This window comes from Mastacembelus armatus, chromosome 3, assembly GCF_900324485.2.
Source record: "Mastacembelus armatus chromosome 3, fMasArm1.2, whole genome shotgun sequence".
In the NCBI taxonomy this organism is placed as follows: domain Eukaryota; kingdom Metazoa; phylum Chordata; class Actinopteri; order Synbranchiformes; family Mastacembelidae; genus Mastacembelus; species Mastacembelus armatus.
Window position 1 is genome coordinate 1,792,896 of NC_046635.1, and position 19,317 is coordinate 1,812,212.

Sequence of the window (19,317 nt, forward strand, 5' to 3'; positions counted from 1 at the left end):
ATGACACACATTTGGTCATTAAGTCTCTTGTAGGCCTTTGTGTGTGCGCCATGATAAAACACCTTACTGGGTTGGAGATTCTCAGTCATTCAGGTCATACACAGTGTTATTCTACTATCTATTTACTTGTTATATTCTGTGGGTGTTCCAGGGCACCTCTGTTTGACTCTATTTCTGTTTATTTCCTCAGTGGCCTCTTGACTCCAAGTCTTTCTTCTGGCGCTCTATTTTTTGTATTTTGTGCATCAGCTCCATCCTCATTTTTTGCAGCCGCCTTCATCCTCCTCGTGCGTCTCTCGGCTTGTTGAAACAGAAAGAATAAGGAGTGGTAGGTCTGTAGTGCAGCAGACAACACCGTGTCGCAGCATTAATGTTGACAGAACCAAATACTGAGCAACGTCGCACATATAAATAAAGTCAGTTGATTAAAATACTAAACAAATAATCTATGAATACAATCTATATCTATTATACAATTCAAAGTGACTGTATCTAGGAGGCAAAGCATACATCCAAGTACCTGCATGAGGCTGTAAGATGTTTTTCTTGTTTCTATTTAAATGGTGTCAAATCAAAGATGTCTAATTTATTGAATCATCGGGATAACCAGCAGCTTTAAAATGATCTTCATAAAAAATGTTGAAGCTGGGTAAATTATACACACAACTTCAAATGCAAAAAAATTGTGGGGTCTTTATTTCCCAAAAAATGTTTTGTAGGGAAAATACAAAAATAAATAAATAAATAAATAAATAAAAACATTGACACCAACAGGCTTCTATGGTTAATACACTACAAATGCAGCAATAACACTGTATGTTTTCCATATATTTTCTATCTGAATTATTTTGTTCTGAATGCACAGTGAAAGAGGATCACATAGCAAGATCCAGTCTGCCCAGCTCACCCCACAGCTCAGCATGAACCACTCAGCAGTCAAGTGTCTCATTACCACCACACTGTCAAACACATGCAAAAAAGAACAGGCAGTATATCCTCAGAGCTGTCCTTGTTTTAGATAAAAGCCAAATGAAGAACAATTCTAGTTTAAAAGTATAATAAACACCTGCCTCATGTAAAAAAAAAATGATGGTGTAACACGTTCCAGTCTGAAAATCAAAGAGTGAATGCCAGAAAATATGAAATTAATATTAATATTAAACATTGTAGTTTAGCCCTGCACCACTTGAGGGCGCTAGTCTCTAGTTTACCTTTAATACACAACATCTCTGACTGTCTTCCTCTGGACTCATTTGTCTGTCACCTTCAAAGATAATCAAGAAGAAAAACACTCGCTGGAATCAGCTGCACTATTACCACTAGTTCTGAAAACACTGCAAACAAATAAATAAGTATATTTATGTCTTTAATGGCTTGAGTCCTTAGAACAAGTGAGGAAAAGACCAGTGGAGTAAATTCTGTTTTTTATTTTAAAATGTTTTATATGATTTTGGGTGATTTTTCTTGATTCTTGTGCTGAGGAGATATTTTCTATCAAGATACAAACATCCAGTCCCAGAAACAGGTCAGTTTGTATAGGAAACATGGATAAATGATCTTATCACACTGGAAAAGTTTAAGGCTCAGTAAAAACTTGATAAAAACCAGATAAGATTGTTCCATTGGGAACTTACTGGACATTCTGCCTGTGATGGTCTCATGACATGTCCAGGGTGTAACTTCCAACCTTTGTTCAAGGCTACCTCAGCAACTCAGCAGGTAACATCTAAAAATATGTTTCCCTGTAAACAAATAAATAGTTAAATGTTACACAGATTTCTCCTTTGTCAAATATTGTGTGTAGACTTGGATTGTTGAACAAATTTCCAAGGAATTCCAGCAACCCACAGATTACTTATAACTGACATGGCCTCATTATTCATTTGGTTTAAAGGCCATTTGCAATGTATTTGGTTGTGTTTTCTCTTTCTGCAGCATTGTTCTTCTAAATGCTGTGGCTGAGTTGTCAGAAGTTGTTTTCTTAACTGGCTCGTGTTTTGTCTATTTGCTTCTCTGTTCCCTCAAGCTCACTGTCACAGCATTTATCCCTGAACTCCCTGGTGACGCCAGAAGGTTCTGGTGTCCATTGTGAGTATAAATATTGGGGAACACTGATAAATCAATTATCAATCTCAGTGCTACAACAGGTAACTCCTGTTAAAGATTCATACAGTAACTGCACAACATTGCGAAAACTGGATAAGAGGGTGACTGGAAGGTTTTCTGTTGCCTCAGGGCAACACTGCACAGTGTGTTTGTTTGTTTTTTTATTTTACAAAACCTCTGTATTAGATGAGGATGTACAGGGCGGAGTATAAAATACCTTTAAACTGTAATTGTTCTTCCTTTTGCTCGTATGTGACGGCACCACAGCAGGGACCGTCCAGACGATATGCTGCCCTTTTATTTCCTGGATGTATTTGACAGGTGAAGGCGGTGTGTGCTCATGCGCCAGGTGGCGGCGGCCTATGAATAATGCATCATTGCCGTCACTCAAACAGGTCCAAGCTGGTCTGAGGTCAGCTGAATGAGACACTTGAGGTCAGCTGAGTGGTTCGTGCTGAGCTGTGGGGTGAGCTGGGCAGACTGGTTCTCGCTATGTGATCCTCTTTCAGTTTAACACACTGGAAATAAAAGTGACGGCCGGTCAGGTTCAATAAAAGATGATTACACATTCAAATCGAGTTCAGTTTTATGTGTGTAAGTCGCAATATAAAATGATCTCAAGGCACTTTACTTATTAAAGCCAAACAAATGAGCAAACAACCTTTGTATTGAATTTCCTTTAATGGAACAAACCTCCAGTGCTGTTGGGCTCAGTTTGGAAGACTGATCTGTTTCACCTGGTTGGGGTGAGTGGATAGAGGAAGTGTGTGTGTTAATTATACACATTATGGTTTTAGGAAGTGAAATAAAATATCCAAGATAAAGACAAAATACGGTCATCAACCTAAATCTAAAAACTCTACTTTACATTGACAAATAAAACAATCTATAGCTTTACTGCGGATTTGTGCAAGAAACCACATCACGGCACATCAGAGCCTGTGTCTTATCTGTTTTGCGGCGACCCTCCCACTCCGTCTGCCTGTGGAGACTTGCTTGCTTCAGCTGAGCCTCTGGGCTGAGCCTCCAGTAGCACATAAAGGTCTGATCGGCATGCTCAACATTTGTACAGCAAAACACAGTTTAACACCCACATTATGTATTATATGTATTACAGTATTGAATCCTGTGCTATATAAACACCTCATAGTGATGTCGAGTTATGATTGATAAATTACTTTCTGTAGCATAGTCATGGGAGTGGTCAGGTGGTGACAAACAGAGTTTTGCAGAGTTTTTGATGTTTTTTTAAAAAAACAATGAACCACTGCACTCACAAACAAAGTGGAGGTACAATTGTTACAATTAAAGGATCTATATTACAGCACAGTACTGTAAGAAGTACAGCACAGTAAACAATCTAGCAAGAAAATAGGTTGAAGGACATGGACAGTGATTTTGTTTTTTTTTTTCTTTCCTCAAATCCCATAACAGAGATTAACCCAACTTTGTGTACCTGCCACGATATTCTCCAAACACTATTTAAAGACACACCAGTGATCCCTCAGCGACATGTTAGAACAACACAGTTCCGATGTCTAAGCTGTTGATTTTTAAGCTGCTCTAGTGGCTTGATTCAATGAGTGGCAACGTTTCGGTCTGTTGATCGGTTACTATTTCAACTTTCAACATTAATCCAACCCTGTTGTAGCTCAAACGAAACTTTCTTAGGAATCTGTAAATGACAAGTGAATATAGAGGTTTGTCAGGATGAAATTGTTTAATGATGAGACTTGTAAATCACAAGATTTGTTTTCTTGTAAATCATGTAGTAAAATACCAGACTGCATGATTTCACTGGAATTTGAATGGCTACAGTCTGCGTACTATGTACTTTGTACTAGGGTTTGTGGTTCTACAAACAGGGAAGCACTCTCTCCTGATAATAATCCTACCAGCAGCCTTTTGATTTTAATATGACCTACAGGAATGTCAGATACAGGTGGGGCAGAGCTACGGTATGAAGACATATTCACAAAGCTGCCTCATCATGAAGTGCTTGGAAAATTGACAATTCAAGGTGTGCAGAAAGACAACAACATTCCAACAAAGAGCCATTCCAGTTTCTTAATGGGGGCAGTACTAAGCCTTTTCCATAAGGGTGGATCTAAATTCCTCTTGGCCTAGCTGGTGACTAAAGAAACAGACATCTTGGAACCAGTCTCTCGTGCCTCACCTGCAGTAGATAAAAAGCAAAGGGCAGAAGCGAGATTTACTACACCACCTTTTGTCAGCTACAGACTGTTTGCTCAAATTATTGTGCCATAGATTTTATTTTAAATTGCACAACTTTGTAAATTTAAAAAATGAAAGAAAGAAAATCCGTTTCAGATCATTGATTCATTACTTTGTTTTGTCCCTTTAGCATAAATTTCTGCTTTGGTGAGTCTACAAGGATGTGGGCAGGTTATCCCATTCTGCCTGGCAGATCCTCTCAAGCTCTGTCAGATTGAATGGGAAGCATCTGTGAACTGCCATCTAAAGATCTCTTCACACGTGTTCTGTGGACTTTAAGTCTGACCTTTGATAAGGGCCCCTGAAGCCATTTCAGCATTGTCTCGGTTGTATGTGTCAGGTCATTGTTGTGCTGAAAGGTGAGCTGTTGCCTGAGTCTCAGATCTCATGGACTGTGGAGCAGGTTTTGTTCAAGGACCTCTGTATTTAGTTGCATTCCTTCTTGACTTAATTCTGACCTGACTCCCTGGTCTTGCAGCTGCAAAGCCTCCCATGTCACGGAGCTGTCGCGACACCGGTTTCACTGTGGTATTGGTATTTAAACTTCCTTGTTTTCACCAGAGATACCGAGAGTTTTTTTTTTTCTTAGACTGTATCTCTAATGCTGCTACACTGAATTAATTAGTGAGAATGAAATAGCTAAAATAGATAAATACTGAAAAATACGAGGCCCATGCAAGAAAAAAAAAAAAAACATGAATTATTGGACTTCCACTTTTGATTTTTTGTGTTCTTCTTGTGATTATATATCTTGTTTTTAACATTATCAGTATTATGATCCCATAATATGAGATTTAACTGTGATTTGATTGACTTGTTTTGGATTAATGTATTACAATATCGTGTAATGCAAGCTGAAAATACTCCTCCTATATTTGAAGAGTCAAACCTGCTTATCCATTTGAGGAGACAGGGATTAATGGATGGTTGAGTGATGGACTCTAAATGTTTATGAACAAAGATGACAAAAGTGATAAAGGATTGTCAGAGGACTAACTATGTGTTTGTGTTTGAAGAAATCCTGCTTTATATAAATAATCAGACAAGTGAGAACCAGGTAAGGTTCTCCTCTCCCCAATAGAACCTGTACCCAAACAGATAATGCATGTCCTATTGGTCATGACAAACACATTTACAGAATACTGAAAGGAATATGAAAGTGACTTTGATGGTCTTAAAACAGATACACCTCAATAATCAATCTTTTTCTTTTTTTGGGAAGATTAGAAGATATTTTTGAAGATAAGGAAAAAAGACTGAAAACTACAGAAAACGCACAGGAGCAAAACTAGCTTGTTCCACTGGTAATGAACAAGGATAGTCCAAACAAAGGGGCAAGTGGGCTCTGGGAAGTGGTTCAGCTAATCAAACACAAGTGAAAACAAACAGAAGTGATCTTGCAGAGTGCAAGAAGGGGAGAGATGTGTCAAAATATAAGTCCAGGACAGGAATTCCAGGAGAGTGGTGACAAATAGCTCCTCTGGTTTTGTAAAAAAAAGGGGAACAAGCCACATCCTGTGTCTTAACGGCCATCCCACTCTGTCTGCCTCTCTGTGGAAGTTTGTTTGCTTCAGCTTGGGGCATCTGGGCCTGCAAAGCACACGAGGGACCAACCAACATGCAAAACAGCCTAACACACCTACACTATACACACATCATACACACGACTAAATTCTGTGTTACATGAACACCTTGTAGTAAAGTAGAAATTTGCTTTGTTATGATCGATAAATTAACTTTGTGTAGCATAAAATCGTGGGAGCGGTTTTGCTTGTTGTTGCCCGAGTTTTGCAGAGTATTTTGAGTTTTGATTCTGAATGTGGTCTTCTTCTGTGGTACATTTTGTTAAGAGGTTGGGAGGCTGCCGGTAGATCTCAGCATTTTTGCTCAAAGACGTTACACGTGCATTACTCCACAGATCTGGGATTTGTACTGCACATGTGAGACAGAGGCTTCAGTTCCTTGTAGGCATAAGCTGCAAGGGGCCCTGTTCCCTTTGTTTGTCTCCAATGACCATGGATATTTAATCATTAGCATTTCAATTTTGCTGTCTTTGAGAAAGGAACAGCAACGAGAAACGACAAAAACTGTGCAGGCAAAACTTGCAAAACTCAACAAGTTGATGAAACGAATTTTAGATGAAAGGTGTTGTAAAAATGAACCAGTGCAAAGTGGGGGTACAAACTGTCACCATTAAAGGATCAATATTCCCCAGAAGAAGTACAGCACAGGCAAACAGCTGCTCTAGTGGCTTGAGTCAATGCTTTCAACATCAATTCAAACCTGTTGTAGCTCAGAAGAGACTTTCTCAGGAATTTGTAAATGAGAGTGTGTAGTGGAGAGCAGGTTTGTCAGGATGAACTGGTGTGATCATTAGATAGTTTGGCTTACCTGTAAAGGATGTGTCTAAAGACTCTGCTGCAAGATTTGACTTGTATTTGAATGACTACAACTTGTACAGTAGCTATGTGCTTTGTACTATGGTTTACAAACAGAAAACACTTTACACACATTACGCACTCTAATGAATTCTGTGTTACATAAACACCTCATAGTGTTGTATAGCAGAATGTTTTTGTTATGGTAATGAAATGACTTTAGACAGCATAATATTGTGAGGGGCTTTCCTTTTCAGGGGCCGACTGGAGTCAGAGGGTTTTTACATTTTACAGTTTTCACATGTAACACACAGATCATGAATTTAGTATACTTCTGCTGCATATGTTGTTAAAATGGTCGGTGGGTTGGTGGTCGTTTTTGCCTGTGGCAGATATTGCATTACTCCACAGATCTGGGATTAGTACTAGCAAAATCACGTACCGCACAGGTGAGGTAGAGGCTGCATTTCCTGGTAGGCATTAGCAACAAGGGTGACTTTGCCCTTTGTCTTTATTGACCAGGTTTGGTTTTAAACTTGACTAGCTGTGCAGTGTTTCTTCTGAGATAGCGTTACAGTGCACCTGCTTGGCAGGGAGATTTTCCACTATTGCTTGTGATTTAAAAACTTATTTACAACCCTACAGGTTGAGCACATCCAAGAACTTTTCCTCTGCAGGCAAATACTAGGTGGAGCTGGAGGCTTGTTTTAGTCTAGCTGGGTGGTAAGGATTGCTAAACATGCAAAACCTGTGTAACTCTTACTTCTGCCTGGCCTCCCTTTTATGTGCATTGCAGGGAGATAAAAAGAGGTAAAGAAATGCAACATTGCACCAGTAAAAGACAGGAGCAAACAAAATAATTGGGCTAAACATGGATTTCCATAAAGAAAAAATGCTTTTCAAACATTTTAGTTGCTAGTAATGAAACTAATATTCACATACGTTCATTTACTTGTTTCATGAGTGCTAGGTAACTCAACTGTACGACCGGATACTGTTTCCAGAAAAGCTTTATTTTCTGTTTGAGAGTTTAAATCTCCTGGAATGCTTTCAGCCTCTGTAGGTACAATCGACCATGATAAATACTAGATCCATTAACGTGCACACACTTGTATGACTGTGTTGACTGTCAGGCCTCCTGAGACCCAGCAATTCATTTCGGTCCACTGTGGATGGATATGCCACCGTGGCCTTGGCGTCACTGGAGGTGAGGCGTAGCCAACAGAGCGTGTGCTTTGTGTTTTTAAATAGGTGGGAACTGCTGCAGGTACCCTGTGTGGCAGGGTCTTCGTGTCAAATAATAATGTCAGGATGCTAACATGCACACAGTAGCAAAGTTAAAATGGTTAGTGGTTTTTTTAGTCATAAACCTAAAATTGAATGCACTGGAAAAAGTGTAGTTTGAAATGTGCTGATGACATTGTTGAGTTACACTAAGCAAGTTAACACTGTAGGGGGAACTTGAGGTTTCCTGAGGAAACCCTTGCTGACTGATCTAGATTTTCACACGTCTGTTGACTCTGCTGACCCTGATTCTCCTTTTCTTGACTGTCTCATACCTTCACACTGACAGTGTGTCATCCAGTGCTCAGACTTTTAGTTCATGTGGATAAACAACTAATCCAAATTCAACGCAATGATCTGTATGGAAGCTTTTTTTTTCAATATGAGATTCAATCGATTTGGTTTTCATTTAAAACTCTGAGCCAAATAATTCAAAGTACTGAATTTGCTTATGGGATTGTTGTAAAATAAACTTTCACAGAAATGAACTGCCAAAGACAGTAACATGCAAATATGCTGCAGTACTAATCCCAGAAGTCACTATATGTTTCTAAACATAAAGGCTGCCCTGTCTCAACAGGGACGTTTGGATCACGTTGCTTGTTAAATACAAATTCCAGGTCTGCCTATTTCCTCTTAGTTTCCACATCAATGCTGGACACGCCGGATAGTTCAGAAATGAGCGATTGCTCAAAGGAAATGGCCGAGTGCCTCTTCTGTAGTGTCCAAGAGAGAAAGGTGGAGGCACAGCGCACGACAGGTGGTGCCACATCAAAATAACAGATAAACACGCACTACTTCTTTTCATATCAACACATTTTCATGCATAACTGGTGCTTCATCAGAGCAGATCAAAACCAACCAACCAGCCTTTTATGCACTCACACCTCACACCTGGCATCGAGCCTTCGTCAGTGGCGTCATCAAGGTGTGTTAATCAATTCAATCAAATGGGAAACACATGGGAGCAATTACATTTCATGTGAACCATTATATAAATGTGGTACGTCCTGCCTGAGAACTGACACAACAGGAAATAGAACCTAAATAAATCTGTGCAGCACAGATCCTTTTTCCGCAGCCTCTCCCCCATCAGGTGCAACTCACTGGTGGCTGTTTTCACCCACCGGTCCTCGTCTCCGGTCCTCCCGGGTACTGCTTTCCTGTTCTCCGCACGGTCGTCAGGCACTACGGTCGTCAGGCACGACGGTCGTCAGCCCAGACTCACCGGTGGTTGTTTTCACCGCCCCCCGTGTTGTCTCCTCCCTCCCCCTTGGCTGTCATGTCTCTACCACTGTCCTCTTTGGCTACGAAACATGTACAATTCAATAATTATCTATTTATGTTATAGCTCTATAAATATCTCAGTGTATCCGGAAGGTGTCCGAGATCTTAATTGGGCTTAAAGTGTGTAATTATTGTTGATAAATGTGTGGTTCATTTTTAAGGAGGGTTCTCTAATATTTTATTTTATTGTTTCAGTGTTTGTAGTTTTTATGCATAAACTCCAAAATACCCCAAAGGCTTGTTTAACGTTTTGTTTGCTCTAATATTTACACCTTTTGATTCATTTACAGGCACTTTTCTCTGCTTGAGGATTCATCTCTTTGAGCCCTGGGTTTTCTGAACAGTATTTGAATTACTGGAGTGTGCATTATGTGACCATATCAGTGTGTGTGTGTGTGTGTGTGTGTGTGTGTGTGATTTGTGTTATTATGGACATGTAGGGGCTACAGAGTTAATACTGAAACCAACATAAATGCTTACAGTTTAATAGTTTTTACAAACAAGAGTCACATACATCCCAAATTTCCCTTCATGAATGAATAGATTCTATCCCATAATCTCATACAGCCCAGGTGTTTAGATACAAATAGGACGGTGCAGACAGCCTAGTATAGCAGATTAGCAACAATAAATGTCTATACTTAGTTAATACATCTCCCCGAGAGAGGAGACTGCTTTCAGTGTTCAGGCTCCTTCACTTTATTATGTTGCAATTTTAAATTACAACATTTTTCTTCTTTTTCTATCAGTCTACACTGAAAAATCCATAATGACTAAGTGAAAACATCCATCAATCCATCACAATATTAAGCTGTAGGTTATAGCTATAGCTGTCAGATGTTACCAGAGTCAGAGTGATGATTTAACTGTATAGTTCAATGTTAGTTGTTAATAGTTGTAACAACAGGAGAGAAGTTAGATTCACTAGGCAGCATGGATGTGAAACTAATTTCATAGAAATTCATCCAATACTTTTTGAGACTTTTGCAGCCTGAACTAAATTGCTTAGCAGACAGATCAATAATAGCCACCAAAAATGTGGCTAGTGAAAGACTGTTGAGGTAACAGGTGTGCGTACGAAATCACAAAAAAAGTTATTGACTTTTTTAAACTGTTTTTTTTTTTTGGTCAAATTATCCACCGACAAAATACTATTAGTTTCAGCACTAATGGTGAGATACCCGACAAACGTTCGGCTGTGATCCCTTCACACAGACTCTCTGGGTTCATAATAGATGAATTCTGCAGCTGTGGTTATTGACTCCAACTATATCACCCAGCATTAATGAAAGCTGGTAAAAAATCAAAAGAAAAACAAAAACAAACCAACAAAACTAAGGGAGCGTTTTGAAGTGGCAGGTGACTGGTTAAATCAACATGGGCCAGAACTGTGTGCATAATTGATACACTGAACACCTGGGAACCCTAAGTTTTCCTTCGACCTTCATTTGTACAGAAAACAAAAATAATAAATAAAAGAACCCAAGATTATAGTAAATAGGATTTGATTGAAAAAATAAAAAAAAATCCTCATTTTTCTTTGAACGGTTGCACCGCCGAGTCTTTGTATTTGTGCCTGTTCTTTGTAAACATGGACATTTGCAGTTGGCTCAGTATCATTTAAGCAGAAGCTGTCTTCCTCAGAAGTGGATGCATTAAGTGTGCGATGTGTAAAATGTGGAAAATCAATTTGCACAAAAAGTAATTTTGTGATATAACCCCTATAACGAACAATGCATAGAAAATATCAGGCAGACAACAAAAAACCTGCGAAGAGACTGAGTTCCTGCTCCGCCTTTTTTCGTAGTGGATGTGTGTATTTAAGCTGAGGCATCAGCTTCGTATGGTCATTGCGCAATATTGCCCTTGACACAATATTAGTATTCATTTGAAGTAACAGAGTCATCAAGAACTGGATCAAAATTAAAATATCATCCAATTAAATCAAAGTTAAATACCCATCCCGAATAACTAACTTTCTTACAAAGTTATTCATCTTTGTCTCTCGTCAAGTACGAAGTGTCTCATAATGTTTTGGTGCCCATACCAGACGGGTGACCTGGATGTCAGTCTTGTCACCAATGCTCTCATCCCAGCAATACTCAGGGGAAAGCAGCCTGCTTGGCTTGTTGAGCCAAAAATACTTGTTTAGATGACTCTCATCATGCCAAAGTGCCTCCACATTATTTATTTTGTCCTCCATGATGCTAAGGTAGCATTCATCTGCCATTTTTTTCACACTTTCACACAGTCCTCCAAAGATAGCTGCATGGTAGTAGAAATCTCCAGTTTCCATGAAGGCTTTGGATTTGGGGTTTCTGTCATAGGTGTACCTCTCCTTTGGAAGTTTGTAATAGTGGGCATGGAGCAAAGCCACAGAATCCCCCAGAGCCTCTGAGCCAAATCTTCCCTTAAACACCTGATCCACATCAAAGCAGAAGACATATCTGAAGTGGTGACGAATCTCTGATTCTATAACATCTGCTATCGTCTTCATGCGCATCATAGAAATGTCCTGCCACCTGGAGTGCTTCTCCACCTTGATGACCTTCAGACTTCGCTGAGGTGCAAGCTGGATTTCTGGTACCTGATGTGGGACATCTGTAAACACGTAATATGTCACTGGCAATCCCATCATAAAATGTTGTTCTGCAGAGGTGAGGAAAGTCTTTAAGTAGGCATCCAGGTACCTTAGGTAAAGACAGAGAAAGAGAAAAAAGGAACTGAGCTTCATTTATTTATAAGAATGAGGAAAAATGATCATATTAGTGTGCTTATGTTATTTGCGTTCACAGATTTTTGACCTTTTATTAATAATGGGGTCAGAAAAGTGAGGGAGGATGTGTGCAGAGTCATATGAACTCAGCTGGAAGGAAAGTGAGGTAAAAGTTTATATATATATATATATATATATGTCATTGTGTGACATTGTGTGTCACCTTAATGTTATTCTCTTCTCTTACCACACCAGAGTATGAGTGTGAAGATTCTCAGTTGTCCAGGGAAGGTTATCTTGAGGTTGAATCATGGCAAGTGGACTTTCAGTCTTTAAGGCTGAAACAACGTTTCTCCACCCATCCAAGTGGCTTCATCAGCCTGAGAAAGGCAGTCCCATGGGCTCACTAGACGAGCTAAGCAAATCAGGTGAGAGTCGTTAGACCCAAGCCCCTGAGTTGGTTTCACTTCACACCTGGTCTGAATAGGTAGTGAACAAAGGAGTGAGCTCAGGTGAGGGTCGTTGGACCTAATGGTGGACTCATGGACCTAATGGATAGACCCACGCTCCAACTCAGGGGGAATCCAACCTGGGAGATAAACTTGGAGGTTCCAGTCCAGCCTTTCTCAGATTGATGAAGCCACTTGCTTGGGTGGCGAAACGTAGTTTCAGCCTTAAAAACTGAAAGTCCAGTCGCCATGACTCAACCTCTAGACAACCATGGTACGATGCTTCTCTGTAAGTGAGCTAAATGCATCTCACTTAGGTAGCCTATAGAAAATGCTTACGAGGTTCAGATTGACCTGCCGGTCAGAGTGTTTATAGAGAAACAAACCTGCCCACAGCAAACACAGTGAGGGCCACAGTGGAGTGGATCTGTGCATGAGTTTGGTCATAAACCTTAGCGTCAAACATCCCCTCCCAGATGATAGGGGCATTCCAAGAAGTCAGTGTCTTTACTTGTGGTCTGGCACTGAAATGGAAGATCAAAACAAAGATGAAACTGTAATAGAAAACAGGAAATTTGCTTTATGCTATATGGAATTAAAACAAATAAATGCTTGTTGGGAAACTTTATCACTTTTTTCAATCAACTAATCTCAAATCTCAAAAACTGAAAGTCAGCCAGCAGGCTGCATTAGGCAATACTCTACCCCAACCAGCCAAAAAAAACAAAGTGATGCGTTCAGCTACCTCAGCAAGCAGCACCATAAACATCTGTTTAAAATATAATGGGTCAGGCCTTAGTCTCTCCCACAGTTAGCTGCCCTGCATCTTGTCAAAGTTTCCTGCTTCCTAACTTGTTGACCCTCACAGACAAACAAAATCCCACGCTGTGTTCATTTCCAGTGACTTTACCTCTCAGCGCCTGCTGCCTCCAGGTGTATTGCCCTTGTTACCAGGCTTGGTTTCCGCCCTGATATCAACACGATGACATGTTTTATCTTCCCCTATCATTTTTCTCAGTTTCTGGGGAGATGGGAGCATATCATGCCCCTAGTGTGAATCTAATCCTACCTCTTTCCATGTCCCACACTTCGCTCCAGCTGTATAGACTACTGGACATTCTCTTGTTCTCTGTAATAGCAGAATGAAAATATTTCTTCTTTTCTTTTGTGCACTTTTACTGCTTTTAGTATCATGTAACACATTCTTTGTTCTAATATCTGTGTTGATTCTGCTGTTCAGCTTGTTATAAAAATATCCACTCTTATCTGTTTATTTTATATAGTGACATTTCTGTGTAAAAGTAAATATAAGAGCTGCTGGACAATCTGAATTTCCCCCATGGGGAATGAATAAAGTATCTATCTATCCATCTATCCATCCATCCATCTAATCTATCTCTCTATCTATATATCTGTCCATTTATCTATCTATCTATCCATCTATCTATCTATCTATCTATCTATCTATCTATCCATCCATCCATCCATCCATCCATCCATCCATCCATCCATCCATCCATCCATCCATCCATCCATCCATCTATCTATCTATCTATCCATCTACTCTGACTGAACATAAAGAAAAAACAAATCTGATGACAAAGACATTAAACCACAGGCCTAACTTCAATCATCTCCATCATTACTCATTTTCCAAAACATGCAGCAATATTTCAACTGTTACAATACTTTCCCAAATTATCTAACTTCATCTAAATAAAACTGTGACTTCCATTTTTCATGATTTTTCTTAATGTTTTTAGCTCAGACTAATTGTTATGGTGGAGATAGATTCCCTCCTTTATAATTTTGTATTGACTTGGTTAGAGTGACAGATATCAACAAATGTTCCTCTCAGTGAAGGAGAACATGATCAAACTTCACTGAGCAAAATATGATTTTCTTCAAGTTCACTGTTTCAAGTTCAACGAAAGTAAAGTGAAACCACGAGGTGTGTGATAAACTAATGCCAGGCAGCACTAAATTGACTGATCACAATTAAACATCCAGGGAACGGTAGCAACACACTACCGGTGGTAACATACAGTGACTGTTTGAGCTTTAAAGATTGCTTATCTCCTGAAACAACATAAAGGTCAAACAATACAGCACAAACTGTGTTTCTGTAAACTGAAACCTAACAGGTCATAAGTTGGCACAGCCGCATTTCCTCGTAGACAAAATATGTTAATGTAAAACAAATGTGTGTTTTACATGACTGGGATTCAGGTACATATTGCAATTGGAATGGCTCTCACGTATGTAAATTCACAACGTCGTTGCCTTGCTCCTACTCCTCCAAGTTCCCATTTATTCTCTGCTTGATTTAGCACAGGATCCTCACAGATACAGTATATTTGTTGGCTCAGAATAACATACAAGTGTACAAATAGGTAATTGTCCTCTCTTCTGACCTTTTCATCATCATGCTTCCTGAATTACATATTTTCTTTTGAAACTCAGTACTTCAAAAAGTAATTTCTTTCTGTAGTGCGTTTTGTTTGCCAACTAGTGCTTTGCTAACCATATCTGCTTAAAACTGATTTCAACATAAGAAAAAAAAAAGAAACATCTGATGTCTGAGAAATATCTGAAGTCCACATTGAACTTCCTCATATGAGACTTGCATTGGTTGTGAAATGTCTGCATAAACACAACGAAGTTAATATCACAAGTGATGGAAGTCACACAATTACGTCACAATTGTGTGACTTGACTTCTGAGCCCATGAATTCAAAAACTAAAGGGTCGCATCTCTTACCCAAAGTTAAGCGTGTTGTTCAAATTGATGTTTTGCATCACTTCCTTTTCAACGGCCACCGGTTCGCTGTCCACAGGGCTGAAGTTTTTTAAATAGCTAATATCACCATGAGACAAAGTAGAGGCAGTTTGAAATTATTCTTTGAAATAAATTGCATTGTCTCATATGTGCTTCTAAAGCTCTTTAAAAACTATTATAAGCCCTTTGGTACTCACGTTAAATATAAGGAGGTTATGTGGATAAGACCGAATACAATGCAGCAGACAATGCAAATAGTCCTTCCCTTGCGAAGGAGGCCACTGGAATGATGTAAACAGAAAAACAGTTAATTTAGTCTATATACTGTGTGGTTAAAAATGATTATAAGGTGTTTTGTTTCAGTTCAGTTCAGATCTTTTTGTTTTTCCTTCACAGGATAATTATATTTGCAGCTAGGTAACATAAAAATGAAAAGAAAAAAAAAGTAAATAAAGTAAAAGCATTAAAGATTTAACATTGTCGCTATGGATGGTCTAATAACTTGATCTATTACCACGAGGGAAAAATGTGGTTTGGGTGAACTCAAAACAATTTGATCATCAACTTGGATGCTGATAATAATTAAACACATCAAAGATGAGTGATAGGATACCTTATAGTTGTGCAAAACTCCATTATTTCAGCTAACATATTCTTGGAGGCGGAGGTATGTGTTGGCTGGTGGACAAAATGGCACCTTGAAGAAAATGACATTTAGTTTACACTCAACACAGAAGCCAATATGGACAAATCCAACTCAAGGTACATTGCACATTTACTGCCATAATGAACTGAACAACATGTTAACTGATGATTATTTAGTCTTTCCCACAATAACTAATTAATCTAGTTTTCATTTTGACATGAATTTTCAATCGTCATTGAAGCAAAATCAAGACACACCAGACTGAAGAATGAAGAATAGACCTGCCAAAATTAAACAGCACAGTCGCAATGGAAAACAATCAACTGTCTGAAACCAAATGTCCTCTGTTTCTTCCATAAAAGAGCTTGTTCTATGCTGCAGCCATTTTATGATTGGTTGTAGAGTCTGTCAAGGCAAGTCGAGGCAAATTTGTTTGTATAGCACCATTTCATACACTACGCAATTCAAAGTGCTTCACAAGGCATGTAATTACATTAAAAGTATGGAAAAGTGCATCTAAAAACAAAGACATTTAACATAAAATAAATTTAAATCAAATAAAGTAAATTAAAATAAGACGTTAAAGCAAGGATGAACAATTATTCGAAGGCAGCAGTAAACAACAGAGTTTTCAGTCCTGATATGAATGAGCTGACAGTTTGAGCAGACCTCAGGTGTTCAGGAAGTTTGTTCCAAAAATGAGGAGCATAGTGACTGAATGCTGCTTCACTTTGTCTGGTTGTGGTTCTGGGAACACACAGTAGACCTGTCCCAGGTGACCTGAGGGGCCTGGAAACCTCATAGGGAACTGAACATATTTTGGTCCACAACCATTTAGTGCTTTATAAACTAGCAATAAGATTTTAAAATCTATCCTTTGACTAACGGGAAGCCAGTGTAGTGGTCTGAGAACTGGTGTGATATGGTCCAGTCTCCTGGTGTTTGTAAGGACTCTGGCAGCAGCATTCTGGATTAGGTGCAGCTGCCTGATTGACTTTTTGCTAAGACCTGTGAACAAGCCATTACAATAATCTAACCTACTGAAGATAAATGCGTGAACAAGTTTTTCTGCATCTTGTGTAGAAAGAAAACCTTTTATTCTAGCAATGTTTTTCAGGTTGTAATAGGAAGATTTAGTGATGGATTTTATGTGGCTGTTAAAATTCAGGTCTGAGTCAATGATTACACCAAGGTTTCTGGCTTGATTTGTAGCTTTCAATGACATGGAGTCAAGGTGAGCAATGAAGTTTGACCTTTGACCTTTGACCTTTCATCACTTCTGTCTTGTCTGTATTGAGCTGGAGAAAATTCTGGCACATCCATTCTTTGACTTGATTAATACACTCACATAATGAAATGAGAGGACTATAATCATGAGATCAACAACAGTGTGGAGGGTGTGTGTGTGTGTGTATATATATATATATATATATATATATATATATATGTATATATATAAACTGTCTGGTTTATATATAAACCAGACAGAACTGCTGCTGGTTTAAAAGGGGAGAGCTGCAGATACTGATTAGATTTAGGTTTGGTTCCCTTCACTGAACTTTGGATGTGCAGTTATTAGATAAATGAAAAGCGATTTGTGTAGTTTAACATTAAAAATTATTGGTATTGATATCTTAGCTTAGTTATATTTGGTATTGTTTAATAACCAGTAATATTACCTGCCCCCAGTGGAGGAAATAATGTATTGTAGATCAATTGTGGGCAAATTTTGGATGCAAATGTCATGACCTGCTAAGAAAGTGAAACTAAATGAAGCCTGCTGAAATACTTCAGGAAACACAAGATAAAGCTTTTGGTGTGACCTTCATTGTCCCCTGAGAAGGTGTCAGGCCTCGCCAGCTTCACTCAGCCCTACTAGAATAAGCCTTTTCTACAATTGCCCCATAAACAAGGCACAGAACCACCACTGACAGACTTTTCCTCAGTATGTGACCAGCACATATCATCACGCATTACATTAATGCAATCAGCTGCACACTCTCCACACACATTATGTGTAATTGCATTACCCCTACATGTTCTGTGGGTTTTACTAGTAAACAACAAAAACAAACAAAAGAAAAAAACTTTGTCTGACCTTGTGTAACTACATTTTTTTAAATTCTGCTTTTCTGTTTTTCCCAGGTGAAGTTTCAGTGGCTTGTTAGGCAACTTCATAGACACGTAGACTTGCTCAGTTGTCCAACCACTGTCTGAAACCACCGACCACTGAAACAGTCTCCATTTAGCAGCACTTCTAAACAAATTTCCTGTCTTGCCAGCCAGTGTTACAGTAAATTTGTGGGTAAGTGTGAGAGCGAGATAAGATGCTGGGTTCTCTCCTGTTTATTTACCAAGATTTTGGGGAGATGGAAGCATGGGAGAAGTTTCCTCTAGCACCAATCTGATGCTGGTTACATGTTCCACAGTTCACTGCAGCTGCAGTAAAATAGTTTCCGCTCTTTCCTCTGGCCCTACTTTACCTGCATCCACAAATCCAGCAGCCTCATCTTTTCTGAATAGCTTCTGCAACCAGTTTATGTTGGTTTGATCTGTTATGATATGCTTATGTCAAAACAAAAAATATAACTGTGCCAAAATGTTGGGTTTCTTCATGAAGCCTGTTAAACTGGATTCCTAAGGTTAAATTTGCACCTTTCACAATCTGCTGGCGCTTTTGAACAATTAAACCAGTTAAACTGGTTTTTAAAGAATTCCATAATCCCCCACACTACTGATGCAGCACGCGGCTCTCAGACACTCTATCACATAAGTGCAAAACATTCTCGCTCGCTTTAGGTATAGCTACACCATCGCAAACCTGTTAAGTTCACCCTATGAGATCATTTGCATTTACATTTTTGGCTCTGTACTCTGACTTAAAATATAAATAAAAGTAGTAAAGCACATGTCATAGGCAAACACTTCAACAACGAACAAATTTTTTTTAATTTCCTTTAGCTTCGTAAATTTGGCATCTGTGGACTCTCACAGGAAGACAAAAAAAAAAAGCATACGATGTAGTGACCAAGGTTTTATCCTAAGTCAGCTATTCTTATAATAATTAACAGGCAAATAAATAAAACCACATCTTGCACTTTACACTGTGTAAAATTAGTTTTTACTGACTCAGTCAAATATACATAAACTTCTCATTTCTAATTCAAACGCTCAGGAACTGTTTTAAATCAGCACAGTTAAACTATACAAGGTTGTAAATGGCAACTTATTTTCAATGTGAGCCACTTTTCCATGAAGACATTACTGGTGACTTACCTTTGTGCAGGTTGATTTCACTGTCATAAATCCACAGAATATTAACAGGATCTCTGCTCACATGCATGCATGCAGGTAAACATGATTTGCCCTGTTATTTTCTTCTTAGTTCATAATGTTTGTAGCATAGAGCAGCTCATGGGCACTGAAGGTGTGTGGAT

General features: G+C 38.9%; 1 protein-coding gene across 1 annotated transcript; it reads right to left on the reverse strand.

Moving 5' to 3' along the window:
* Nucleotides 1–9,759: 9,759 nt before the first annotated feature.
* On the reverse strand, nt 9,760–19,309 carry LOC113138245 (N-acetyllactosaminide alpha-1,3-galactosyltransferase-like). The gene is made up of 6 exons (XM_026320543.1): nt 19,157–19,309; nt 15,848–15,931; nt 15,432–15,515; nt 15,217–15,312; nt 12,842–12,979; nt 9,760–11,980 (listed from the first exon to the last, which is right to left on the reverse strand). Exons 2-6 carry the CDS (start codon nt 15,883–15,885, stop codon nt 11,299–11,301), a joined length of 1,038 nt encoding a protein of 345 aa, XP_026176328.1. The 5' UTR covers nt 15,886–15,931; nt 19,157–19,309; the 3' UTR covers nt 9,760–11,298.
* Between the last annotated feature and the right edge of the window lie 8 nt (nt 19,310–19,317).